A 27,822-nucleotide genomic window follows, 5' to 3' on the forward strand; every position below is an offset into this window, starting at 1 on the left:
GGGGATGAATTTGATCAAAGTACATTATATGCATTTATAGAAATATCATAATGAAACCCCTTTGTACAACTAATATGCACTGGAAAAAGGGGAAAGCCATGGAACATTGAACCTCTGTCCATTTAAATCTTTGTGCACTTCACAAATGTATTTTCTTTGTTATCGGGACAAACTGTATGCATATTTTTAAGAGTAGTCACTTCATTTAAAGGGAAGAACGATCAATTCTGTCATGTAGATTCACCGAAGAAAGGTCCTCACATATGACAACCTTGGGAGAAACGTTTATATCACAAAAGTTGGTGGCTTCCAATCTATGTGCTTGTGTGGTAAGCAGAAAAACAGCCTGTGACTGTGTTAGGTCACATGGCAAAGCAGAGCTAAGCAGATGGAATTAAGGTTGCTAATGAGCTCATCTTAAAAGGGGGAAGTGAACTGGGGTCCTGTATAACCATAAGGGTCCCTATAAATGGAAGAGGATACCACAAGTGGAGAGTCAGAGGAGGATGATCACGAAGAATGACCAAAGAGATGCAATGTTGCTGGCTCTGAAGATGGAGCAAGAGGCCAGGAGCCTCTTGGATCATGCAGCCTCTAGGAACTAGAAAGGGCAAGGAAACAGTTCTCCCATAGAGTCTCCAGAAGGAATGAAGCCTCGAGGTAGAAGGGCTTCTCATCTGAAGAATTATAAGAGAATCAATTTGTATTAGTTTAAGACAAGTTAGTAGTAATCTGTTACAGCAGCCATAGGAAGCCACTACACCTGGATTCCAGGAATCTAATGTCTGTGGGGCAGGAAGAGACAGAGTTTATTCCCAGAGACACTGATTCAGCAGTCTAGAGAAGTGGTCCCTGGGTGATACTGCTGCAGCCAGTGGGAACTTGGGGGGACCCTGATATGAATAGCATAGGAATAACACGCAAGTAGCCACCTCCTCTGAGGTCCACAGTCACTTGCAGGCCTAGAGGATGGTTTAGAAAGGTGATTGAAGATGTGGTTAGGAGCTGACCTGGCACTTGGGGCTCCCATCTGGCACCAACCTTAACTCTACCCACTGAGTGTCACTGTTGTTTAATGTCATCAATCTGAACCTAATCTATTTTTTCCAGTTTTATTTTCAACTCAAATGCTCCACACTGGTCAGATTGGTCCAATCACCATCTACACAACAGGTCTTGGCATTTAGCTCTGTGTATTTGCTCTTAAAATTCTGCTATATGTTTGTGTTGGCTGGCTGATCCAGGAAACAGATGCAGAGGAATTAGAGGTGTAAGAAGTTTGTGGGGATTCAGTGGGTAACACCCATGAAAGAGAAAAGGGGAGGAAGTAGGATTGAGCAGGGAGAGACTCAAACCACGATGCAGATTCCAATAAAGTCTCGGCCAACTCAATGGGCATTCTGGAACGAATATTATCCATTAGAGGAGTCCCACGTTGGGCAGAAGGGGCCAGGCCCAGGTATTCCTTTAGCACTCAGTCATTGGCTGGGCATGCCCACTAAGGGCATGGCGGAAGCGAGTCCTAAGGTGCTAATAGATGGAGGCCCTCCAATAGCTACACTCCTTACAGCTGAATGGAAAACTGTCCATGAAGGGTGCTCCTGGCAGCACCATCCCATGGCTGCCACTGTTCTCTATTCTGTACTTCAGTCATCCAGACCCTGCCTATTACAAGACCCAGTAAAATTGGTAGGTCTTGAAACTGTCGTATTTATTTCACACTACAGGCTCTGGGGGCTGAAAATGTTCTTAGAGGTCATCTTATTTTACACATGGAGAAACTAAGACATGAGGAGGTGGTGTGGGGGGCAGAAGTCACTGATTCTAGATGATACAGCTAGCTAGTGGCCAGGACCAGAACCCAGGTGACCTAACACAGTCCAGGCTTGCAGGAGCATTAAGAAAGGCTTCCTATTTTCAAAGATTAGTGGAAGGTCACAATTTTCAACTAAGGAAGTAACTGTAACTGCTATAAACAAATAGGCAAAATGATTAAAATGAAGAATAAAATAACCAAATTTATCTTCAAGAAGATCTTTGAAAATTTATAAATTTGTGAAGAAATACTGATGAAATAGTAGCTCTTACAAAAATATCCTATTTCTACAGTCACCACTAATGTATAAAATTTCACAGTAACATGCTGTTAGAATCTTCCCATTAAGGGAACCGAAATGGACCACTGCATTCTAACTTCACATTTTGAAAACACAGTTTATAAAGTTATTTTCAATTAACTATGTTAATTTGGGGAAATAATTAGGGAAAGGTCAGCATTTTTTTTTGGTGGTACTGGAGTTTGAACTCAGGGCTTCATGCTTACTAAGCCAGCGCTCTACCACTTCAGTCATGCCGCCAGCCCTTTTTGCTCTAGTGATTTTGGAGATAGGATCTTGCCTGGATCGCAATCTTCCTACTTTATGCTTCTTGTTGTTGCTGGGCCGGCCAGCATGCTCCACCATACCCAGCTATTGGGTCTCATGAATTTTTGCTTGGGTTGGCCTTGAGCTGTGATCCTCCTGATCTCAGTCTTCTAAGTAGCTAGGATTCCAGGTGTGAGCCACCAGCACAGTTAGCATTTAATTTTTACATGGGAGAAAAATAATTGATACTTTAGTTAGCATTTATTTATGGAAGGCTGATTTCATTTTCATTGTTACTCATGAAACTGATTTTTAGAATGGCAAAGTGTTTAACACAAGCCTCAATATTGTATCTGCAAACAACATTCTTATTTGGAATTTGGGGGGACAGTATTGGGGTTTGAACTCAGGGCCTTATGCTTACTAGGCAGGTACTCTACCACTTGAGCCACTCCACCAGCTCTTCTTTGTGTTGAATATTTTCAAGATAGGGTCTCATGAACTATTTGCCTGGGGTGGGCTTTGAACTGTGATCCTCCTGATCTTTGCTTCCTGAGTAGCCAGGATTACAGGTGTGAGCCACCCAGAGGCTGGCTTATTTGGAATTTTTAAGATAGCCTTTGCTTCCAGAAAAAGGGAATTGTCACTTTTTTTTTTTTTTTTGCTTTTTCAGAGTCAGGCATCATTCAAGTATGTGAGAGTCTTCAGCCCATTTGAAACAATTTCAGTTCTTCCAGATTGTTAAGGTCAGAAATGCGTGTGTGTGTGTGTGTGTGTGTGTGTGTGTGTCAGGGTGAGGGCCAAGGCAGTTGGTGAGTCAGAGCTGATCAGGCCACTGTCAATTTCTCCAAATCGAAGGGAGATGTGAATGAGGCTTCCTGGGTCTTGCCCTGTCGGAACTTGACGTTCCACAGTTTCAAGACCTCGACCAACCTGGTGGGAAAATGCCACCCTGCCCTCCACTCAACTTACATATCAGTTAGAACATAGTTGAAGCCATACCGACATCACACAGGGACAGCTACTTCACCTTTGTGTGCAAAGGCTGCTACATATTTTCTGAGGGGATAGGGTAAGAGTGCTTTTATAAATTGCAAGATTAAAATTGCCAAAGTGAGTCAAAGAAAGCTTTTCAAGTTAACTCTTTCGAAGTAGAATAGGAAAGGAAAAACTAGGAGGCATAGAGAAAGCCTGAAGTGTATGTCTGAGACTAAGTAGGCAGTTGACCTGGGCAGGGATTTACATGTGTATGTCAGAGGAGTGTGGGGTCCCTTAGTATCAGGGGTCTTTCCTCCCCCCTTTATTGAAGAAGGAAAATTGATTGCTGCTTTAACCTTATTCAAGGCAGAGCATGGGCGGATTTGAAGGTCAATGTTATCAGATCACACAGGCTATCTAAGACACCAGCTCTACTGGATTCATTTCCTCTTTTCCCTGAACAGCACACCAAGAGTTCAATTCTGATGATACTTGCTATCTTCTAACACAGATGAATCTTTATAGAATTGACCATGATAAACATGTCCTTGTGCAATTTTATGTTACGAGTGCTAGAATCAGTTTCCACCCTGAATTTTCTCAGCCATCACCAACAAAACAAAACATGACCTTCGAATGTAGATGACTTTCAGGGGAAATGTACGGGATAGGTCTTTTTGCCCCTTGCTGAATCTGGCAAACACATGTAACATACTAGAAATTCCCTGTTCTTGAGACAGGGAATTGCTGTGGTCCTGTGAGTTGTGGTCTTTTTTACACAGCAGGTGGGAGGGGAAATACCTAAAAGCTGCCTGATTTTAACCCTGGATAAGTATTATGGTGGAGAGAAAAAAGCACTGGGTTTCAGTTTCATGTTACTACATGATTTAGGGCAGGTTATTTATTTACTCTAAGCCTCAGTATTTCCACAAAAATTAAAGTGAAGATAATATCACTAATCTCAAGGTTGCTAGAAAATTTAATTGAGATGTTGGAAGAGAAAAATCTTACAATTCAGGAAAAAGTATAGTTTTATTAGTATTTATCCTCTGAGCTCTCATCCAAGAGCAGGTGGAATGTGCACGGGGAACACTGATGGCAGGGGCAAGAGCCCTATGGTCACACTAGACACAAGGCTGTCTACCAGGCTGCAGAGACGAATGCTCCTGAGAAACTGTCACGTTTTATGCGTGTGGAACAATCTGCAGGGAGGTCTCATGCCAGGTCTTGGACTAAAGCTTGTCTTGCTCTAACTCGATGAATGATACTGCAGACGTCCACTTGGGTGGCCCCAAAAGCTTAGTGCTGGACAGAAAGTGACTATTTCCTGGATGTTGCTATCTCTGAGCGAGCTAAAGAAGTGGCATTGTTCATGGGCCCTTTTGGGAGACTGTAGGGCTCCACCAAAGGCCAGATGGCATCGTCAGGGTGTCAGTTGCCAGAATCGTCACCATTAGAACAAGTGAAGAAAGGAACTTGTGGAACTGCATCCAGGAAATGCTCTGGACACAGCATAAGTTCTGCTCCAGCAACAGATCTATCTTGGGATGGGGCACTTTGCTCAGTTTCCAGCAAGTTATTAGATTGCTCAGCAATTCCATTTGGAATCGCTCATTTAGAGTTGAGGACCCAAATTTTCCAAGTGAACGCACTTCATTCATCAGGTCCACACGGAGACTTTCCAGCTTTGTTCCAGACTTTGGATGTGCCGGGAACCCGCAGCCTCAAACCATTCTTAATGGGGCTTGTCTACACCATTACCATCTTGCTTTCGGTAGAAGCAGGAATGGGGTGGGCCTCAGTCTAGTTAAGGCTGGAAAGCAAGCTATTTTCGGTACCTTGATTCAGTCCAAAAAGTGAAACAAGCCATAAAATACCATGTGCCCAGAGTGGTTCCAAGGACATTGCCAGAGAGTCTGAGGGAGCCTGTGGTTTCTAAGTAAAAGGCAGTGGGTACATGAGGGAGTGGGCTGAACAAGCAGGTGCTTCTGTGCTCACCACCTTACAACAGCTTGTTTACACATTTTATATGCTGGGATTTCGCAGAGCACAGTTGCCAAGGAAGAGCAGCGTATAATTTTAGGTAGAGCCTAAAGGTGAACCTAATTCAATGTTGTTTAGTAGCAGAAACAGAAAAGGACAGTGCTGTCTTAGACATTCTGGATTCACATTGGAAAATCATGAGCAGGTTTAGAAAAAAGAATATTCTTCTTCAAACTGATGCTAATAAAAGAATAGATCTTTTCTTCTCTCTGGAGACTGGCTTCCTGAAAAACAAGACAAGCACCATGATGAACAAGCCAGCTCTGGGTTTCAAATGAGCCCAGGTTTGATTCCTGGACTCAGCACTGTGTAACTGTGTGACCTTGGGCCAGTTACCAAACCTATCTGAGCCCTACTTTCCTCATGTTAAATGGGGGTACGAATAACAACAGCTTCTTAAGATTCTGAGGAGGATTGAGTTAAGCACATATAAAGCCCCTAGAATAGTGGCTGACACATATATCTTCCATAAACGTTCACTATTATTTTGTTTGAAGAAGGCTGCACCTTAGCTTAGTGGGCAAAGCCAAGGACACTGAAGTCAGAGAAAACTGACTCTGCCACTTTACCCACTTTTACTCTAGGAGAATTATTCAACCTCCCTTACCCTCAGTTTTCCCATTTGCTAATGAGAATAAAAATAGAATCCTTGTTGTAGGTAGGTAGTATTTTTTTGTCATTGTTCTGTGTTTTTGTGCTTTATGGTGCTGGGGATGGAACTCAGAGCCTCATGCGTACTAGGTAAGCACTCTACCACTCAAGCTATGCTCCCAGCCCTTTTGTTTGTATTTTGTTTTTTCAGATGGGGTCTTGCTAACTTTACCAGGCTAGCCTTGAACTCACGATCCTCCTAACTCCGCCTCCCAAGTAGCTAGAATTACAGGCAGTGCTACCATGCCTGGTTCTGTTATTGATTCTTATTTTGCTTCACTTCCATGATTTTTCTCATATGTAATGATCTTGTTCCTGTGGTCACACCCTAAACTTTGTCACCACCCACACAGATGGAACCCTTGCAATCTCGATTTCAAACACCCATTCTCCAACCACTTTTTCATGTTTCATTGTCTTAAGGAGTCTTTTTCTTGATTTTTTTTATATAACCTCCAACCCATCAACCTCCACTAACCTGTCACCTTCCATCTGTCCCCATCATTTCCTTCTCTGGACAGCTTAGATACCATAGTCTCTTGTTATAATAATCACTTGCAAACACCCTCAGGTCCTTTTCCTTATTCTCTATCCAGCACACTCATTTGATACAACCTCAGTCTTGGATGAGTTGCCCCCACCCCGGCACATTACACTATCCTAGACTCACTGAAAAAAATCACACAACCCCGCTGACTGCCCCCACTTGAAATTCATGACCTCAGATTGCCAATCAGCACTCAGAACCCCTGCTTACAATTCTCTACTGGCAGTCTTACTTTTCCAATGCCCTCAAAGACATTTTCCTACTTCCCCACTCCCTCCAAACATCCTACACTCACGCTCGCTCTCAGTTGATGAACCCGACCCACTGTTGAAATCACTGAAATAGTACTTTTCAGTCTTCCCACATGCAAGCCTGCAAATCTACTTGCATCTGTGTCGTTATCCTCGTTCTTCACCCACTTCCAAAGCAGGACAACCCTCTTCCAATTAACTGTCAGTATTTTCCCATATCATTTCTAATCTTCTCAGTGACTTCCCCCATGAAGTTATCTCTATCCTCTCACACTGTCAATCTGTCTTTTTTTTTTACTGGATCATAAATAGACTCTTGGAAGAGGCCTTCCTAAGCTCCAGTGGTTTTCTCAGCAGCCACCTCATCTCTCTTCACCGTTTAAACGCTAACCTCCTCTAAGAAGCTGTGGGCACTTCCTGTCTCCACTTTCTCACCATTCCCCCCTTCACTCTTCAACCCAGTCTGACCTGGCTTCTGTCCACATCACATCATGAAAACTGCTCTTAAAAAGATGACCCACATCTCTGGTGCCACATCCAATAGAAAGTTCTCTGTCCATCTTTTACTTGACTTTTGATACAGTTGATGACACCCTCTGTTTTGAACCATTTTTCTTCTTTTAGTGTCTGTCCTAGCTCTTCTTCTATCACACAAACTGCTCCTTCTCAGTCTTTTCTCTTGCTTTAGTTCCTCCCTTCCCCAACCTCTAAATATTGGCCTTCTGTAGGACTCTGTTGTCTACTTTCTTCTCTTCTCTACCTGCATCCTCTGTCAAGATGATCATATCCAGTAACATTTATGTACTGTACTAACAAATCCCAAATGTTTACCCAGACTTCTCTGAACTCTTCATTTATATAGACAACTGCTTAAAAGACATGTCCACTTGGATGTCTTGTAGGTGCTGTCAGCTTAAGTTGGCTCCTAGGCTTCCAACTTGAGCAACAGAGTTGGGTCTCCTACAGTCTTCCTCGTTTTGACACTTGCTCAAGTTGGAAGCCTAGGAGCTCATCTGGATTTTTCCATTTTCTTCAACACTACCACACAATCTCCCCAATATGTCTAAAATATATCTGCTTCTCTCCATCCCCACTGATACCATCTACTGCTGGGTATAATCTCATACTTCTTACCTCCTTCCGGGTCCCTGTTTTCTCATGCCTTCTCCAATCTAAACTCCCTACAACACCTTCTGTATCCTTATCACATGCAAACTGAATCACACTTAAAAATCCTTTCATCACTCACCAAATCATTTAGGATATGAAATCCAAACTCCAAATATTACCCAAAAGGCTTTATGTCATTTGGCCCCTGCCTACAAATCCAGCGTTGTCTTGTACCATACTCACCCTTTGTCACTGTGCTCCAGCCACACTGGTCTTTTTTTCCCATTCCTCTAACATGCCACTGGCCTTGGCAGGGGAAGTTTTCTCCATCTCACTCATCTTCTTCCTAACTCTTCCCAAAGCTGGCTCTCTTGCTATACTTGAGTCCCTGCTTATACACTTCACCACTGGCCTCCCTTGACCACTTACCTTATCAAAACTTGGCCTCCAGCTTTCCCTATTTCCACACCTTAAGTGTTTCCTTCACAGCACTTACCATAACTTCCAAATATTTTGTTTTCCCCACTTTTGGTATGAGGTTATATCTTCCCCACTAGACTATTAACTGTATGAGGACAGGGACTAAGTTTTATTCACTGTTATATCTCTAGTATGTATTATAGCACTATCTGCCAACTAGCAATATTAACAATTGCTATTATCTGCATATATTGAAGGAATGCACAACCAGTGTCTATTTCTACAGACAAAAAAAATCAAATCAAATTCACTAGAACTGCTGATACCATGTCTTTGGGACTCACCTCTGGAATGCCTTCTCCAAGGACTCTTTGACCACCCCTCTGCCTCTGATTTTTCTTCTGCTCCACATAGCCCCTGCCTCATAGGTACATGAGGGGACTAAGTCCATATTGGAAAAGCAGTAAGAGACTCTGCCTTCCTTCCTTTGACAAATATTTATCTGGGGTCTCACATAGCAGATCCTTCAGAACTACTGAATTCCTACCAAAAGATTCATGTTCACTTCCAAATGAGGTTAATATAAAATATACCAAGAATAAAATACAAGAGGAAGTGAATAAGTCTCTACCAGATCTACCCAACCAAGAAGAGTAGCACATAACTCAGGCATCTAAGAAGCTTCCTGGTGGTTCTTAGCATCAGGCAAGGTTGAGAGAGTAGTGTGTCCTACTTAAGAGCTTGGGCTTTGCTGGGTCTTGTGTTTCTTTTATTTGGAGCTCTGGGAAGTTCTCCTCCCCTTCCTACTTCATGCAGCCTCCCTCAACCAAGAGCCATGTGGGTAGGATGGCTGCCTTGAGACTGTTGGCAGCCACATGCCCATCCCCCACCTCCCCTCAATTACTCTCTGTAGGAAAAGATCATCCCTTTACCCCTCTGCTCTTTTGCTTGCTTTCTGAGAATGGTGTCTTGGCCACAGATGGACAGCAAGCCAAGATAGAGTGAAATCTCACCAGTTGCCAGTATTCACTATTGTATTCTTTATTTAAGTTGGAATTGTTTTTGAGGATCTTATGACACTGTGAGAACAAAGAGATAATATTACACTGCTGTATGATCTTAAGGTAAGTCCTTTCACTTCTTTGAAACTCAATTTCCTCATTTATAAAATGGGAGTGTTCATTTTCATTCAACCATTATTTGCTGAAAATCTATTGTGAAAATACACCTAGAATGTGTGTATTTCTCTCTCACACACATACATATACATATCACGAGGTCATTGTGGAGACTAAAGAGATGGTGTATTGTCACCAATAAATGTTGTTGCTGTTATTTTTGGCCTTTAAGCAATTTAAAAGCATTAAGTTATCAGCAATGTCTAGATTTATAATAAAATAATGTAGAGTCTATTAACACCTAGGGGACATCACAATACTGAGTTTCATATATTAAAGGTCAGCCGAGCTCATTCCCTTCAACAGGTACTCACGTGAAGCACAACTCAGGCAGGAGCTCAACCAGCCCTAAAAGCTTGGGCCAGGTCACAGTTAATCACAGAGCTTGTTCCTTTGTTTGTCTTACACAAGGGCCTCAAACAGAATAATTTTTACTATATCGCCAGATATTTTCTTACTTTTTTCCATTTTTTGATTCTTTGTTTAAGGCAGGGTCTTATTATACAGTTCAAGCTGACTTGGAACTTTACATCTTCCTGCCTCAATTTGTCAAGTGCTGGAATTACAGATGTCAGCTACCATGTCCTCCTAGAAATTTTCTTACTATTTCCTTTCTCTGTTTGTTTTTTTGTTTGTTTGTTTTTTGGGTTTTTTTGTTTTGTTTTGTTTTTTGGTGATACTGGAGTTTGAACTCATGGCCTCCTGCTTGCTAGGCAAGCACTCCGCCACTTGAGCCACGGCTTTCAGCCTACTATTTCCTTTCTAAATTCTCTTTTATTGTTTCCAGTACTTATTCACTCATTCATTCAATAAATATGTATGGCCCTCTGGGCCAGGTGGCTGCAGGTATTGAAATACAGCCATGAATGCCTCAAGCCTCAGCCAGCCCCTGTGGAACTGAGCCTCTAATGGGAGTCTATATATAACCTTCACCCTGTTGCTTTCCCACTAGACTGAAAAGTACCTGAGATTGGGGCTGTGGTGGCAGTCCTTCCTTTTGGTCTTCTCTTAAACACAGAGCATGTAGTAAAGTTTGGAGCGCACAGGATGCCTTCTAAAATGTCATGTACTTTTCAATTGTTTGTATTTTTGTTTTTATGCTAGGGTTCAAACCCAGAGACTTTGCATACTTAGCGAGAGCTTTAGGCAAGCCTTCCCACTGACTGTGTCCCCAGCCTAGTTTACATGTTTTGATGGCTTACTACAGCCAGGTGTTATTCGAAGCATCTGCATACATTATTTCATAAATGCTCACAGAAACCCTATAAACTGGGCACATAAGGCATGAGGGTTTAAGAAATGAGGCAGAGCTTCTGAGACTAGTAAGTAATAAAGCTGGGATTCAAAGCTAGAACCTAGGCTATGAAGACCCTCTTCCACTCCCCCTACATTGTCCTCATTTTGAACTTCCTACTGACACCACTTTCAAAGTAAGCTGAGCTGAGTCCTGACCTCGGGCCTCAGTTGCGTTTTCTCTGACTACAGAGAACCTGGGGTGGCCCTATGTACTAGGCTGAACCCTGAACATCTGGGACAGCTAATCCCTGTGGATTAGCTCATTGATCTGAGTTACCTTGCTTGAGTTGAGCTCAAATTAAAAAAAACTCAGTAGAGCTGCTTCTCTGCCACAAGGAAAAGATGTTAAGGAAATTTAATAAGCTATGAAGTACATGCTGAAACCAATTCTATCCATGAAAATACTGAGTGATAGACATAAAACTCCTGCCACCTGCTGAAGACCCTGGTTTTACTCTTTAGGTTTGTTCTCAGGACACAGAACCACACTATCAAAGTCTGAACCATGTACTTACTTTCATTTCCAAGGCTAGGATTGGCAGGTCCACCATGAGGGGAGGCATATATTTTCTTACCTAGAAAAAAACGAAGAAACCTTGACTGGAAATGAATTATCTGTGGGAGGGTTAGAAAGTGCCCAGTAGCACCCTAGGGGTCCCAAATCACCTAGGTCAGTTTATAGACACCTGACCTATTTTCTTTTATCAGATGCTGAAAAACACATGCTTTTGTATTAATCTCTTGGAGCTTGGAACTTGTCCCCTTCTTCCAGTCAGTGTTCCTGATGAAGGATTATTGACTTCCTCAACAAATTGTGGCTTGTCAGTCACCAATGAATACAACCAATGCCAACGTCAGTAGGATAGTGGGAAGACCTTGTTACAGTTGCAACTTTAACGATCAACATTTGTTTGTGAATACATGCCTAGAGGTTTGTGGAATAGAATAATGTCTACAATATCCTTCGGCCATGATGTGCCTGACTTATTGTGGATGCTTGCTAAATATTTGAGGAATTGGATTTGAACTATATAGAGTTGTTATGTTTGCAAGATGATGATTTGAGCCATCTGTGTTCTAACCAACTGTTGAAAAAGCACTCTGCTGTGTGTATGCACAGGCATACATACAAACACATTTGCTCTCATTTTCCCTCTGAATCCAGAGACGATTTTTGAAAAAGAAAACAGGGGTGAGAATTTTCACAGGTTTCCCAAGCATGACATTTGTATCATGTCTTGCTAATCAAACTCTGGAAATAATGGAGAGATATTTTAATGGGAAACTTGCTCTCAGTGAGGATGGAACACAGCACTGCACTTAGGCTATGTTAAACATGCCTTTTGCAAACGATCTGCTTAGTTCATAGTAATTAGCTTCCAGTAATTTCTTTCAGGCATAGAACCACAAATATGTGTGGATTAAAGAGTTGCAAAAGAAAAAATCTTTCAGAGTACAAAATGTCAGAGAATGCAAACTTGGCCCCATGAAACTATAAAATATATGTATTATTGCGAGTATTTCACATGAAAGGCAAGTCTTATGGCAGTGTGGATTGCTGGTTTTGGTGAAATTCAGATAATTCTTCCTGTTCTTTTACAAAAAGTAATTCCTGTTTTCTGATGGGTATTTTGCTTCTAGTAGCTACTAATTAAATATCTGTTGGGTGAGTTAGCCAATGGAAAAGTGAGTGACCCTTAAGGGTGTTTCTATATCAGGGTGAGAGGTGGTGGTCAGGGGGCAGTAACCCAAGGGAAGCCCAGTGCTCAGGAGTGAGCCGCAGACAGCCAGGCAGCTGCATCTCCAGGCAGTGATGGGACTGCCTCTCCGGTGGCTTTGAATTTTAATGTGTGGAGCAGATGGTTGGTATAGATTGCCCTTGTTTTTGCCCAGGAGCCTGGCAATATTGCAAGCTGTCAACCTGTTTGGAGAATACAGTCTGAGCCTGTAGGTACGTCACAGAGTTCTGTTTTGCAAATAGATTATTTAGTGACTTCCATCAAGGTAAACATGCGACCCTATGATTTAGGCAGCACCCCATTGTTTTTCTAGGGTAAGGCCAAGTCAATAGACTGTGGTGAATAATTCAGGCCAGTTCCTTCTGGCTGGCTATCTAGGCAGTCCTTTAGCTATTAAAGTGCGAATGTCAGTGAAGCCTAGTGAAGATATATGGACTATTGAGGTAATGTACTCCACTCCTCTGCAGCAGCCCCATGTCCAGAGAGACAGCAATTAGACTTAGCCCCTCATCTCCTGCCAACTCACTCTCAACCACAACCAATCAGAGGCCATGGTCCAAATATCGGCAAGCACCCATTTCCTTACAGTGGGCTGAGCTGGGAGGCAGGCTGAGGAACAATCCTGGACTCCCCACTATCTGGTCAGGGTTGCAATCCTCCCTCATGGCAGGCTCCTGAGGATGGTTTACACATGTATCCTGCTGGAGGAGACTTAGGAGGGGCTCACGTTTCCTGTCAGCCTGGGGCTCTGGAGCCAGGTGCCCATCAGGAAAGGCATGAGAGTAGTGAGGCTCTGGGGAGCCCTGGCTGGCTAGGGAGGAGTAATGCCACAGCTCCTCAGGCCGTGCAGAGGGGGTCTCAGACAGGGATAGCGGGTACTGGTCCATGGTCCCAGGATCAGACACATTCAAGCTGCTGCTGGTGGCACCATTTGCAAGAGATGCTTCTGACTGTGGCTTTGTCCATAGAGAAGAGAAACGCCAATGGTTTGGAGGCATGCCACTATCTGGGAAGGAAAGATTTAGAAGACTTGTTAGGTGATTACTTATCATTTTCAAAGTGGAAGCAGTTTATCTTTTCTGATTAATACGTGCTTTATTTTTTAACTTAAGGAAATATACAAAAAGTTAAAACACAAACAAATACACACCCACTGATCATAGCATCCAGAAACAACTGTTGCCTTCTTTTAATTATATTTCTTTCTAGGATTTGTTTCTACTCACGTATGCATTTTTTTCACAACAGACATCGTCTTTTTCATTTCATTTTTGATTTTCATACATTAATAATACAAGAGCGTTCACTGTGATAATTCCATACATGTGTACAGCATACCTTGAACAAGTTCATCACCTCCATTATATTCCCATTGCCCCTCCTTCTCCTCCCCCTCTTTCAAACAGTGCTTGGTGGGCTTCATTATGCTGTCTTCATATGTATATATGTAGCATACCACAACACACATCATTATTTGAGCTGATTCTGCTTCATTTATATATCACAAACATCCTCCAATAGAAAGCAATAGAACCAAACAGCTTTTAAAAATGGCTGCACACTATCTTATCATATGGCAACAGTGGATAACAAATGTCCTATTTGTGCACAGCTCTGTTGTTTCTGTTTTTCAATTATATTAACAACATTGGCATGAGTGTCTTTTTGTATACATCTTTGCACTCTTGTTCAATTACCTATTTCAGGAAACTTTTCTAGAAGTGCTTGATTTCTGTTTGGTTACTGCTGCTGCTTAGCCAGTGCTGTAAATAATATGACTCCATGGAACTTTTACAAAGAGTTTAGTGCTACTTTGTGCTGGTCATTCACAACACTCTAAGCGTTGAAACTCCATTTTCCAGAAGAATCTGAGGCATGAGGATGCAAAGGTGGCAAAGTAGATTAGGCCAATATGGAACTGAGCTGCAACAACAAGTGGTGGGAAGGGAAATAGTTGCTTGAACCTCCTGGTGAAAATGCAGAGTGGTTAGGGTCAACAGATGACTTAGTTTCTGTTTGCCAAGTTCATGTGGACTGGCTAATAGGGATGGAGTCTTCATTGCTTTCATAGACACTATCCTAATTGTGCCCGGGATACCAGCTGAATCTGAGATCTCAAATGGCTAGTATAGATCATGACATGGATGGATGTTTTCTCTATTCTCAGCACCCACTAGGGCAAGAGGGGAGGAGGGAAAGAGTGCTGACAGATGGTGCTTAAAGCCTAGAGCCTCTCATCTCTGCAAGACAATGGTGGAGGGGGCTGGGTGTAGAGACAAAGATAAGCTTGCAGGAAAGCCTGAGACACTGCTCCCCCTTCCCTTCATGGGCACCTTTCCCATGTCTCCTGAATGTTCAGTTTGACTGCATTTTGTATGAGATTAAAATATCCAGGAGACCAGCACAGTGGTACTGGAGTGCTCCGGCCCACCACCATGTAAAACAGATAATAAAAACAGAAGAAGCCTGAACCCATGTGGCACAGACGTTCTGCTCAGCACCTCACAATGAACAATGGTGAGCCTCTTCTAATGAAACCAAGGGCAAGGATAATATATTAGAATGTGTTCCTAAGGGTGGATGTGATTTTTGAAAATTGATATCTGCAGGCCAGGAGCAACTCAGGGCACTGTGTGGTACAAACAGAGTGATTAAGCTGGTTTCATATAATCACTGTCCATGTTTCATATTGAATGAGAGTACGGCATGTCCTAAGCACAAATTAGAAACAAAGCCTGGTCCCTGACAGCTGGGCACTTTCCATCTGGACTGGCCTTACAGACCTCATACATGTGACTGAGGTGCCCACTGAATGCTTGAAATGTGGAAAGAAGGGCCCCAGGGTGTTTTGAATATTTCTCTTAACTGTTTCCATCCCAGAATTCTCTGACTGATATGTTAAGTGGTGTGCTGCTGTTTAAGGTCCCATATGATTATTGGGTGCACCAGAGTACAATTTGGGTGGGAGCTTGTGGGGACACACAGTGTGTCTCAACCCTGAGTTCACAGTACCCCAATGGCTGTAGAGGGTCTGGCAAGACCCACTTTTCCAGAGTTGGTGGCCCATGTAGTGAAGACTCTGAATTTGGGTGGCCACTCTTTCCCAGGCTTCCTGGGCCAATTACTCTGGCAACCATGACCAGCAACTGTGGATGGGAGAAGACATCTAAAACCATACCTTGGAGTGACTCAAGGCTGCTGCTGCTACTAGAGGTGGCCCTGGTGACATTCTTACCCAGGTGCCCCCTCTTAGTTCCCTCTGGAGGTAAAGAGAGCACTAGGGGCAACTTCATTGCCTTCTCAAATACCAATGTACATTAATGAATGGAGAGCAAGTGAGGAACTTGGATTCAGGGGCCCCTGGGGTAAGTTTGGATTTTTATTTTAGCAAGAATACGTATGGCTTCTATTCCATATGCTCCAACTCTGAGCACCACCTGCTTCTAGAATTTCTAAGGTCCTTGGTCCTACAACCAGACATATCTGGAGATTGTTAGCCTCTATTTCCCATTCTGCCTCTTCACGTGAAACTAGTAGGCTTGCCACCACCCCTGCCTCACAGAGACACCACCATTCCCACCAATATACAACTCTGAAAGCCCCAGAACCTTCTAGAAAGCACTCTTGGCACTGAAAATTTTCGTCCACCCCAGAGGAGTGGTGACCCTGACTTCCTATTCCAGACTAGTTTCTGTACACACAAACTCAAATGTCACTCTCTCAGAAATACTCTGAATCTCCAGTCTAAAGTCTGTGATTCTGTTACCTTCTGTGTCTACACCCTGTTCATTTCATTCATTGCAGCAGTCCTATTTTCTTCCTTCCTTCCTTTCTTCCTTTGTTCCTTCCTTTCTGGTCTTCTCCACTATCTAGCAAGTGTTAAGAGGGCTGAGATAATTTTTCTTTTTTCCATTATGTCCCCAGGAATTCTCACCATGCCTGTCACATGGTAGGCTTTGCTAAATGTTCCAATGAATGTGCACATGAGCACACATGTTTACATACAAACACATGTATATACATAGTTGCCAACATGCATACACACACACATACATACACACACCCTCACTGAACTTTTCTATATTGAGATGAGAAGCATGCAAGATAGTTAAGTGACAGAATTTGAAGTCAGACAGGCATGGAGTCTAGTATCAGATCTTCTACTTCTTATACATATGACACAGGGCAAGTCCCCGCCCACTTTTGAGCTTCTTGGGACTGTTATGAGATCGGATGAGACAGTCCATACAAAAGGCTTAGCACAGTGCCTGGTACAGAGTAGCCACTCAATGAATAATAACTGCTGCTGTTGGTATTAGTAGTCACGATAGCCTTTAAACCTACTTTGGTTTCTTTACTGGTTTGTAACACTCAGCATTGCCAACCCAGGAAAAAGCAAGATGGTAATAAATGTATGAATCCTAAGAATCCTCCCTGCTATTAATCACAACATGCCAGAAAAGACTGAGCCAAGAAAACCACAACAGCAGCAAAAGCAGCAGCAATGAAGTTGGGGCTGGTGTGGAAAATACAGTTGACACCACTTACAGAAGAGAGGTTCTAGGAGCCTTTGTTCAGTCTGGGGTTGACATTGAAAGTGGGCAGGAATAATTTGTAAGTATAGAATAGCTTTTATTTACTGAGCACTTACTACAGGCTCTGCATACATGAGCTCATATGATTCCACAGCACCCCGATGAGAAAACAGACTCAGAGCAGTTAAAGTAACCTGCCTAAGGTCAGTTAGCAAGTGGTAGAGCTGTCTGATTGCAAAGCTCATGCTCTTACTGGCTGTGCCTTCCCGATACTGCAAAGAATGACTGCATTATGGGCATGTTCACATACTACCGAGGCTGGAGGAGTTGGCAGACTGCCATAACCTTTCTGGGAGCAAATTTTTGGTACATATCAAACCCCTAAAATTTGTGCATACCCTCTAACTCAGTGTATTACTCTGCTTTCTGTTACTATTGCAAAATGCAAAGGCTGATTAATTTATAAAGAAATACATTTATTTAGCCGGCAGTTTGGGAAGCAAAAAGTCCAAACACTACGACACCAGCACTTGTGAGGGTCCCCCTGGCTGCATCACTCATGGTAGATGGCTTCATGGCAGGATTGTGTGCAAGAGAGAGACATCACGTGGTGAGACAGGAAGCTGGAGAGTGATGCACATATCAGGTCCGTTCTTTGATAACAACTTGCTCTCATGAGAACTACTTTAAATCTTTCTGAGGGCAGCAGCCCCAATGTCCTTCCACTAGGGTCTGCATCTCAAAGATTCCACTGCCTGTCACATCATCACACTGGGGACTAAGCTTGCAACATATGAAACCATGGTGGGAACATATTCAAAGCATATCCAAACCCTAGCAGCCAGCCGTTCAACTCACAGCAACATAAAATATACATAAGCAATGATGCATGCTAAAATTTAGCTACAAAAATGTTCAAGGTGATGTTTATAATAAAAGATTAGCAATGTCCAGAAGTTTTAATAAATGTGATGCATCTATAAAATGATACTCTTGAACCATTACAATATCACAGCAGAACATTTAGTGACAATGGCATGGAGAGGTAAAAGACTTACTGTAAAATTTAAAAAAACAGGCTATGGTCCATTATATGCATAGTTGTGCATGTAAAAAATTGGTATGTGTGCACAGATTCACGTGTGGTTTTTTCCTGTGTGCTTATTTGCGTTTTGTAAGTTTTCAAAAACGAACACATTTTGCTTTTATAATAATAAAATCTTTCTTAGGAAAGGTTATTATTTTGAGGGTGATACTGGGATTTGAACTCAGGACATTTGCTAGACAAGAACTCTACCTAGAGCCATGCCTCCAGTCCTTTTTGCTTTAGGTATTTTTCTAATAGGGTCTCATGTTTATGCCCCATAATAGTAATAAGATGGTAGCCCGGATCACCAACCTCCTATTTACACTTCCTGCGTAGCTGGAATGACAGGCATGTGCCACCATATCCAGCTTTTATTGGTTGAGATGGGTTCTTGCAAACTTTTTGCCTGGACTGGGCTCAAACCAGGATCCTCCTGATCTCCACCTCCCAAGTAGCTAGAATTATAGATATGAATTACTGCACCCAGAGAGAAAGCTATTTTTGAGACAATCTCACTATATTGCCCAGACTGGTCCTGAACTCCTGGTCTCAAGTGATCCTCCTTCCTCAGCCCCCCAAGTAGTTGTGGCTATAGGTGCATGATACTGCACCTGGCTAAACTATTTTAAAGTGCAAACTCAAAACACCACTTGACTAGCGAATTCCCCAGAAGGTCACAGTCATGAAGACCAATCTAGCCTCTCTTCTTTTATCCCTTCACCTCTGTCTTCTCCTCTCCTCTCCTTTCCTCTCCTCCCTCCTCCCCTCCCCTCTCCTCTCTTCTCCCTTCCTTTCCTCCTCTCTGTTTAATAACATTCCTGCTTTATGATAAAGTTGAAACTAAAATTTGTCTGAACACACACACACACACACACACACCTTGCACCATGAAATTACAACCTTTGGCTTGCCTAGCCTGCATACATTGACTCTCTCTTCTCTATCCACGTTGTTGGTGACACTTCTCCCTCATGCATTCACCCCAGACAGTCTTTGCACTAGTTAAGGTCAAACTCACACCTCAGACAGAGGGGCAGCTTAGAAGAGACAGTCCTGGGATACCAGGGTGGCCTCCTCAGCCCCACCCCTTCTTCATGGCTACTCACCTCCCTGGGGCACCAAGTCTTTCTTTTGCTAGACAGCCAGGTTCCTTTTTCCAACTGAAGGTGGAGACCACATGCAAAAGATGTGCTAGTATCTTGAAGACTGATAAGAGCTGTAGATCACGAATCAAACCCATGTGGTGGCAAACATTGCAGCCAAGCCTTACTGGCTGTGGGATTTTGGACAAATCATTTGTCTATGCACCTTAGTTTCCTCACCAGAAGTATGGGCATAGCGAGAGTAACCAGTAGAGTTGGTGTGAAGATTTAATATAATATTCCATGTGACAGTCCCTAGCAAAGGGCCTGGCACACAGGAAGTTCTCAGTGTTAGCCATTGTGAACATAACTAGCTCTAGTCCTCTATGGGTTTTAACCCTCTTGCTGACTGGGGTGTTGTCTACAAAGGCAGGATAGTTGATCAAGAGACTGGCTTTGGAGTCTGATGGGCCTGGGTTGCAATCGCTGTCACTCGCTGGCTGTGTGACCTGCCTCTAAGCACTTACCCTTGCTGGGCTGCCATTTTTCTCTTCTGTTAAATGAAGATAGTAATACCCATGGCAAAGTGGTTTTGTGAATTATAACCAACATGTATAAAAATGCACATATGTAAGCGTGCAGCTGGTGGAATTTTTACAAAGTGGGTAATGAGTACCCATATTGAAGAACATAACATGACTACTATCTTAGAAGGTGCCCTCAGGGCTAGTCACAAACAACCCTCCCAAAAAGGGGAAGCACCGTTCTGTCTTCTAGCACCGTAGGTTTGGTTCACTTGTCTTTGAACCATATAAATCATAGTTGGTTTCAAGGACTAAAATACATGCAATAATTTCACCACCATGTCTAGCACCTAGTCGGGACTCAGTACAAGTGTGTGTGTGTTCCTTTCCCTTACTGGAAAGCAAGGCACAAGGTTGTCAGAACTCCCAAAGGCCATGATTGTAGCTCACACAGCTATTTGTACTGAAAGAGAAACCCAGCACTCTCCCCACCTCCACTAACCATGGCACATGGGAGGGCAGAGAGGAGGAGGGGGGCCCTTTGGGAGTGGCTATCTAGGGCATCTCAATGCACAGGTATATGCCCTGTCACCTTCTCCCAGCAGCCCTTGGCGCGTGACCAGCATGCCATTGGGACTGAGGTGGGGGGAAGTGGAACAGGAAGAATACAGGCTGAGATTGCACCAGGATCATGCCCCCCAAGAAATCATACTTATTGGAGCTTCTCCAGTTACAGACTCTGAACTCCCATGTCCTTTGAGAGGGGGAGATAACTCAAAGATACCTTTAGCTTGCATTTTCTGAAGTACAACCAGTGTACATTATACATAAGTCAGTAAAGATAACTCTGATTTGGGAAAAGAAGCCAGGAAACTCAGTGGCATTTCCTAGCCATGCAGGTATCTGTGTTTGTGCTGCACATAGTTGACTTGACAAAGTGCCCTCAGAGTGTGGGTAAGTCTTTTATGGAAGCTGGTGAATGGAGTCCTGTTCTCCTTGGCCTGGCTAAGGAGGGCCCAGGTGGCCTGGGGCTGGCCTACAGGGGTTAAGAGGATGCTAACCAACAGTCTGTCATGAAAGGCCACTTTATAGATCCCCACTGTTTTCCAAGCAGTCTGTATGTCATATAACACCTTCAGTGAGAACCTCCACAGGGCTGGACTTCTTTCAGGGGACCAACCCCTGAGGCTGTGGAGTTTCTGAGAAACTTGACTCCTAGCTATGATAAGAAAGACCTTGAGAGGAACAGGCTTTCCTTCAGTTGTTCAGCAGGCAAACATTTGCCTGGCCCACACCACGCAGGAAGGCAACATCTGCGTAGGCAAGGGATTTGTGAGACTGTCACAAGGAAAATGCAACAAGTAAGGGGAAAGTGGAGAAGAAGCCTCTCTTTGGCTTGGGAAATCTCACTGGTCAAGACCAGGTTCAGGGCCTAAGCTCCTCTTGTAGGCAGGGCTTCACAGAATGACACAGGGTGAAATCAGAGGGCATAGGAAACACTGCGGCAGCCATGCAGCAGACACCCCTGACAACGTGGGGGCTCATGGGAGAGACCTGTTGCCCTGAGATCCCAATATTTTGAATGTAGGTCATCACATCCATTCTAGTCACTCAAGCTTTTATCATCATTCTCACAAGCAGAGCACTTATTACTTGCCACTTGACATGCATTATCTCACTGATTCCTCAAAAGCTCCCTCCTATAGTTCAATAATATTCAATTTTAGCAGTGAGGAAACTGAGGCACAGGCAGATGAAGTGATATACACTGAGATCACACTATTGGGAAGTAGCAGAGCTGTCCTGGCACCTTGCCACCTGGTTCTAAAGTTATGTGCCACACTGTACCCCATGTCTCCAGTGACCCATACTATGATATGAACATGGTTTGCCCTCTCTGAAACTCCTCATGTTAGAGTCTAACCCCCACTGTGAGGTATTGAGAGGGTGGAAGCTTAATCTAACTATGGTGTTCAGAGATGGGGCCTTCGGAAGATGGTTAGTGATTGCATAAGGGCCCCTATGAATGAATTACTGGTGGCTTTATGAGAAGATGGAGAGAGACCAGAAGATACATACATTTCCTCCTGGTCTCTTGCCATGTGATGCCCTGAAATGTCTGATAAGAGAGCCATCAACGGATATAGACCTTTGACCTTGGACTGGAATCCTGAGCCCAAATTAATTTATTTTCTTTATAACGTACCCAATCTGTGGTATCATGTTATTAAGCAACAGAAAACAGACCAAGGCACCCCATCTGTAGGGTCAGTACCCTAGGATCCAAATCATAATTTTATACATTTAAGTGCTACTTATTCAGTGCCTTCCATGAGTCAGGCATTATGCTAGGTACTTGGAAAGCAGTAGTTATCAGACCGAGCGCCTGCTGTCACGGGATTCAGAGTCTAAGAGGGTGGGATGTAGTCAAGAAGGAAACACATACATATACAATGTGCTTGGTGGTGACATATGCTAAGAAGAAAAGTAAAACAAGATAAGAAGATTGAGAATGATAGGATGAAGGGCTTCTATTTTTTACCACCTCCCCCAAACAACTCAATGTCACAGCTATTGCTGCTCCTCGTGACATTATTCAACCCAGTCTTGGACATCACCTCCCTCCTCCTCAGCCAGCCCCATGCCCGTTTGAACAAGCTCCATATCATTTCCTTTTGCATCTGAGGCTATCACATGCCCTCCCATGTGATAGCCTACCTACCTAACCCACAGGATTCTCCAAGAAAAGCACATTACTTGGCTAGAAAAGTAATTTCTAGGAAAGAGGTCAATTCTGCCAAAATCAATATTCCAGATACGCAGAAACACCTTGTCAATGCCCAAAGAACACAGCCACGATGATGACTTTTGGAAACAGGTGCACTCTTTGCCTACAAGCAGAGGCCCCAAAGTGTCCACTTTGCACAAAGCACCCCACTTGGGGACCCACAGGCTTCCAATGGAAGCAAGGCATTCAACATGTGTACTTGTCAACAGCAATAAAAAGCTCTTAAAATGAGTCAGACCCTATCTCTTCACACATTTCTAAAAGAGGGATGACTGTTGGACACAGGAGGCACAGTGACTAGGGCCCAATGAACATTTGTAGGGGCCCACAAAACTGTAACTTATTTTAAAATCAGAAGAAAAATGATATGCTAATGATACTGCACATATTAAAAAATGAATCCAGTCAGGATTGCACTCATCTTTTACACCGATGCAATTATAAAATGTAATTTTAAATATTTTTTATGGAGGAAGGGGCACATGAATGCAATAGCCCATTCCACCTTAACTGTATGAATTCCTCCAGACCTAGATATTTTAATGCACACAATGCAACATAGTTCTCTTGAGCAATAGATACCCCTGACCTTGTGAAGGGTGGGAGAGGGATGTGGCAAGACTCCTCACAGCCTCCCTCTGGCCCAGTCCTTGTTCACCAGCTCATCCACTATTGGTAGAGAGGACGCAGTGAACATCAGCATGGGACATGCTTTATCTTATCAGGGACCCTTTGGTGTTCTTGCCCTCAGGTCAACAGTGATAAGCATAATATCTATAATGATGTTCAGAGCAAACGATTGTGGAGATCCTAGTGTGTGCTGTGCAGCAAATCCAGCATTTAACACAATTAAGGAACTAACAAAACAGGTGAACTAATTTGATTAAATGTCCATTTATACATTCAACTTCTAAAGAGAAGTGTGGCTTCTCACTAGGCAGTGTGACTTGCCTTTGGCAAATATACACATGTCCTAGGGAATAAAGTATCTCAAAGAACTGGTCTTTCAGTGAAAGCCTCCTCCCTCCCAGCTCACCATTCCTTAGGATCACATCTTCATGCTGCCTTGAGGGGTTCAGTGCTGGAGGCCTCTTGATATTGCGCAGAGCTCTGGAGAAGTGCTCATCCACTACACTGCTGATGTCCCCTTGGAAGTAGGTGAAAATGACACACCGGGAATTCCATTCAGTCTTTATAGGCCTCTGCCGACCTCTGGGCAGCTGGACAGCAGTCTTCTTCATTTCGTCCATTGTGGGTGAGTGACACAGGTGACAGCTGCAAACCAAATACAAAACATCATTGGCACTATTTTACCAAGTAGCTCAGCTGCATTTGGATGAGTGGCATTCTTATGGGTCAGCAGTTTACTTTTACCAAGTGCCAGTTCTCAGTGGAGCCCCAGGGAGATACCATGGTTCTTGAAGTTCAACAACAACACTGTACTGGTCTGCAGACCAGCTGAGGAGCCCAGTCTAATCAGAGTGGCTCAGGAGACAGCATGGCAAAGCTTAACAAAGTGCTGAAAGTGGCCTTTCTTACAAATAAGGATTTCCAGGCAATATAGCTTGCAAAGCATCAGTAGATAGGGTGGAGGCCATTGAAGCCACCTCCAGAGTAAGTTGGTTTCTAGAGAAATGAGTTTTTCCCAAAAGAATTAGCCAAGGTCAACCCAGAACCACCGCAGGCACAGCTCCCCCTGAAGAGTCAGACTAAGCAATCCAGTTGGTGTTGGACAATTTTGACCTGTGAAGAAAGCATTGCCTTCCATCTTGATCATGTCCATGCAAGAGAATAAAATGCTCCTGATGCCCTGTTCTCTGTAAGATGGTGTCCTGCCTCTATCCCTTCTTCATCTTGGAAACTAATAATTACAGACAACACCAGCCCTAAGGCCTCCAGATAGGCATATTCTGAACCAACCACAGATCTCTACAAAACAATTTTACCATAATATATTACAGCAACACTAGAGGAAAACTCCTGAAAGACTGTAAGTTTGTCAGTTCGTCAGTTCTGCTCAGCACTTCATAGCCTCTGTATCTAGAAAGGCCTGGAATAGAGAAGACGTTCAGTAGCTGTTTGCTGAGTTGCCTTGAACTTGGACTCCCTCATTGGTATCAGCAAATCCTGCCTCGTTAGTTCCTGGAAGGCAGAGGTTGTCTATTTGCAAGAAGGCCAGGGCCCAGCACAGACTGGTCACTCAAGACATGTTGTGGCCTTCCTGTACTAGAGAAGGAGCATGTATGGGTGCTTCTTTACCTTGGTCACCCCCATCTGACTTACTATGTGCTCTGGCCAAAGATTTATTTCATCTATTCATTCTTGTTAATACAATGAAAATGATCAGGATTTAATAGACTGCCCTCCACTCTAGTATTTCTTACTTGTTTCTTTATCCTTAGCACCTTGCCCTAAGCAGGTGTTCAGTAAACAATGGCAGAATGACTGAATGCCATTTCATGCAGAGAAAGCACAGTACAAGGAAATCACACCAGATGGTAGGTTTTCCCTCAGCTGTGTGACTTTAAGGGAAATGCATAGCCTCTCTGAATTTCATATTACTGTTGGGTCATAACTGGACTATGTTGTCTAGTGAAGCCTTTGATTGAATATCACTGTTTTGTTTCTCCTGGTTGATAGTCATGCTAAGTATAACCTTACAAAGTGAATCAATTGCATCTTTATTTTGAAAAAACATGCCAACAGCTACTTTGGAAAGCTGGGAGCTGAACATATTTGTAATGTAAGACCCAACACTTTTACTTTTAAGTACATCTATCCACAAAAAGTGAAAGCTGTGCTGTGTCTATACAAACTTGTATGTGGGTATTCATACCAGCTTTATGCATAAAGCTCCAAAAAGGAAATTACATAAATGTAATTTATTCTCCTTTATCAGGAGAATAAATAAGTTAGCTGGGACATATTCCTAGAATGGAATGGTACTCAGTAATAAAAAGGAAGAAAGTACCAATCCATACAACAACATGGGTGAATCGCAAATGTATTACAGTGAGTGAAAGAAGCCAATTGCAAAAGACCACAGTGTGTGATTTCACTTACATGGAACAAGCACAAGTAATCTGTGGTGATAGAAATAGAACAATGGATGCCTGTGGGGTAGAGATTGACTAGGAATGGGCATGAGGGAGCCCTCATCGATGCTAGAAATGTCCTCTAGTTTTTGTGACAGGGTCTCTCTATGTAGCCCAGCCTGGCCTCTAACTGGCAATCCTCCTGAGTACTGAATTGTCAATGTGTACCTCCAGCCACCCCCGCCGCCTGACCACTGCCATCTCCTGCATCTTGACAAAGGCTGAGGGTTACTATATGGATGTATACATTTGCCAAAACTCATCAAATTGTACTTAAGATCTGTGCATTTCACTATAGCTAAATTATTCCTCAATATAAAACACAAAATAGGGCAGAAGGAATGGCTCAAGTGGTAGAGCACTTGCCTAGCAAGTACAAGGCCCTGCATTCAAACCCAAGTACTGGCAAAAGCACAAGACACGTGGGAGCCTAGATGCCAAGCAGAGGTGTTATGAGTTATAAAGTAATGATAAATGTGGACATAGCACCAGTTTTAAAGGTACAGTTTATAGAATACTTATTCCATGCCAGAAGCTACATATGTATCTTCTCCAGACCTTCCATTATGATAAGCAAACTGGAGCTTAAAGAAGGTGAAATAAACTGCTCAGGCCACACAGCTCAGTTGTGGCAAGGAACCAAGGTCTACCTGGCTCCAAACTCTGCCTACCATACTCTACTGCCTACCTGATGAATGGGATAGTCCTTCGCCTTCTGCAGGCCTGTCTCCCATCTATCAAAAGTGTAACGGGGTTGGCCTCTAATCCCTAGGCAGCCTGGATCCAAGAACTGAGGGTCTCCTATGATTGCCAACAGGGAATGCAGGCAGAAGCTCCACTCACCCACCCCCTCAGGGCTTCCCCTTGAAGCCCCTACTTCCAGGGCTGGGGACTTGGGTAGCACCTTCAGAGGATTCTTCTGCTCTGCATTGCCAGCGGCTACTGCACTAGGCTCAGGCTTGACACAGCCTGCAATCCATTTTTGTTAACTGCCCCTGAGGCCACAGATTGGCCAGATTCTTGAAACATCAGGGCCACATGCACTTTTGTAGTCTGCTTGGGGAGAGTCCACAGAGACCAGAGGTCAAATGGCCACAGTGGGGAAAGGTCAGAGATAAACTCAAGGCAACATTTCAGACCATCATACTTGGAAGGCTCAGATTATGGACAAGTGGAGACCCTGAGTAAACCACAAGTATTACCCCTGCCTCTCTTTTCCTCTCCAAACACACACTCAAAAAGGAAGCTGGGCAGTGGGGGGGGGTGACTTCTCTGGATCCAGCTCATGAGCAATTCTCTGGGCTGCACTTGGACCCCAGTTGAAGGAAACTATATTTGAGGGATATTAGCATTCTAAGAACTAAGCTGGGTGTCATGGCACATGCTTGGAGTCCCAGCCACTGGAGAGGCTGAGGCAGGAGGATCACTTGATCCCAAGAGTTCAAGAACAGCCTGGGCAACATCGCAAGACCTTGCCTCAAAAAGGACTGGTGGAGTGACTCAAGTGGTAGAACACCTGGCAAGCAAGCATGAAGCCCTGAGTTCAAACCCCAGTACCACCAAAAAAAAAAAAGAAGAAGAAAAAGAAAGGAGGAGGAGAGGAAGAGAAAGGGTGCTGCAAAGCTGCATCTCAGGAGCTGCCAGTCACAAAATAGAATGACATCAAGTTTTCCAAGTGGACCTTGAAATATTGCCCCAAGTACTGCAAAACATTTTTGAATAAGGAATCCAAAACCAGCAGTTTGGCCTCACGTCTACTACATGGATGCTGCCTAGATGCTTTTATACTTCTGCAAATGGTCTCCCTGGGGTGGGGTGAGCAGTCAGAGGGGTGGATGTCACAGTGATCACCTGGAACAAAAGTCCCAAAGGAACCAGACTGTATCTCATTGAGCCCAGTAGGTTATGCCCTCCAATTTCTTTCCAGTTGAATTTCCAACCCTCTTCCTCTTTTCCCCTCCCCTGAAAGTCCCCACCTTTTCTTACCTTAATTCTGGATCATTACCTGAGACAGAGCAAGATTCTATGGTGGGGAATAGATGTGTTTTGATGGGCAGAACTGCCTGGTCCACTTTCAAGCAGTGCAGGGATCACAGAAGTAGGAGCTGAGGATTTGTGCCCTCCCTTTGCTACCT

General features: G+C 43.5%; 1 protein-coding gene across 3 annotated transcripts; it reads right to left on the minus strand.

Annotated features, from left to right (window-relative positions):
* Window positions 1-4,375: 4,375 nt before the first annotated feature.
* On the minus strand, window positions 4,376-27,822 carry Vgll1 (vestigial like family member 1). Of its 3 annotated transcripts, none has more exons than XM_074062715.1 (5): window positions 27,693-27,822; window positions 23,629-23,867; window positions 13,304-13,582; window positions 11,353-11,412; window positions 4,376-5,608 (listed from the first exon to the last, which is right to left on the minus strand). In XM_074062715.1, the coding sequence occupies exons 2-5, from the start codon at window positions 23,840-23,842 to the stop codon at window positions 5,565-5,567; spliced, it is 597 nt and encodes a 198-aa protein (XP_073918816.1). In that variant the 5' UTR covers window positions 23,843-23,867; window positions 27,693-27,822; the 3' UTR covers window positions 4,376-5,564. The 3 variants fall into 3 exon arrangements, with proteins under 3 accessions (XP_073918816.1, XP_020038231.2, XP_073918815.1); XM_020182642.2 differs by having other exon boundaries at window positions 13,163-13,582; XM_074062714.1 differs by having other exon boundaries at window positions 13,163-13,582; window positions 27,674-27,821.

This window comes from Castor canadensis, chromosome X, assembly GCF_047511655.1.
Source record: "Castor canadensis chromosome X, mCasCan1.hap1v2, whole genome shotgun sequence".
Lineage (NCBI taxonomy): Eukaryota > Metazoa > Chordata > Mammalia > Rodentia > Castoridae > Castor > Castor canadensis.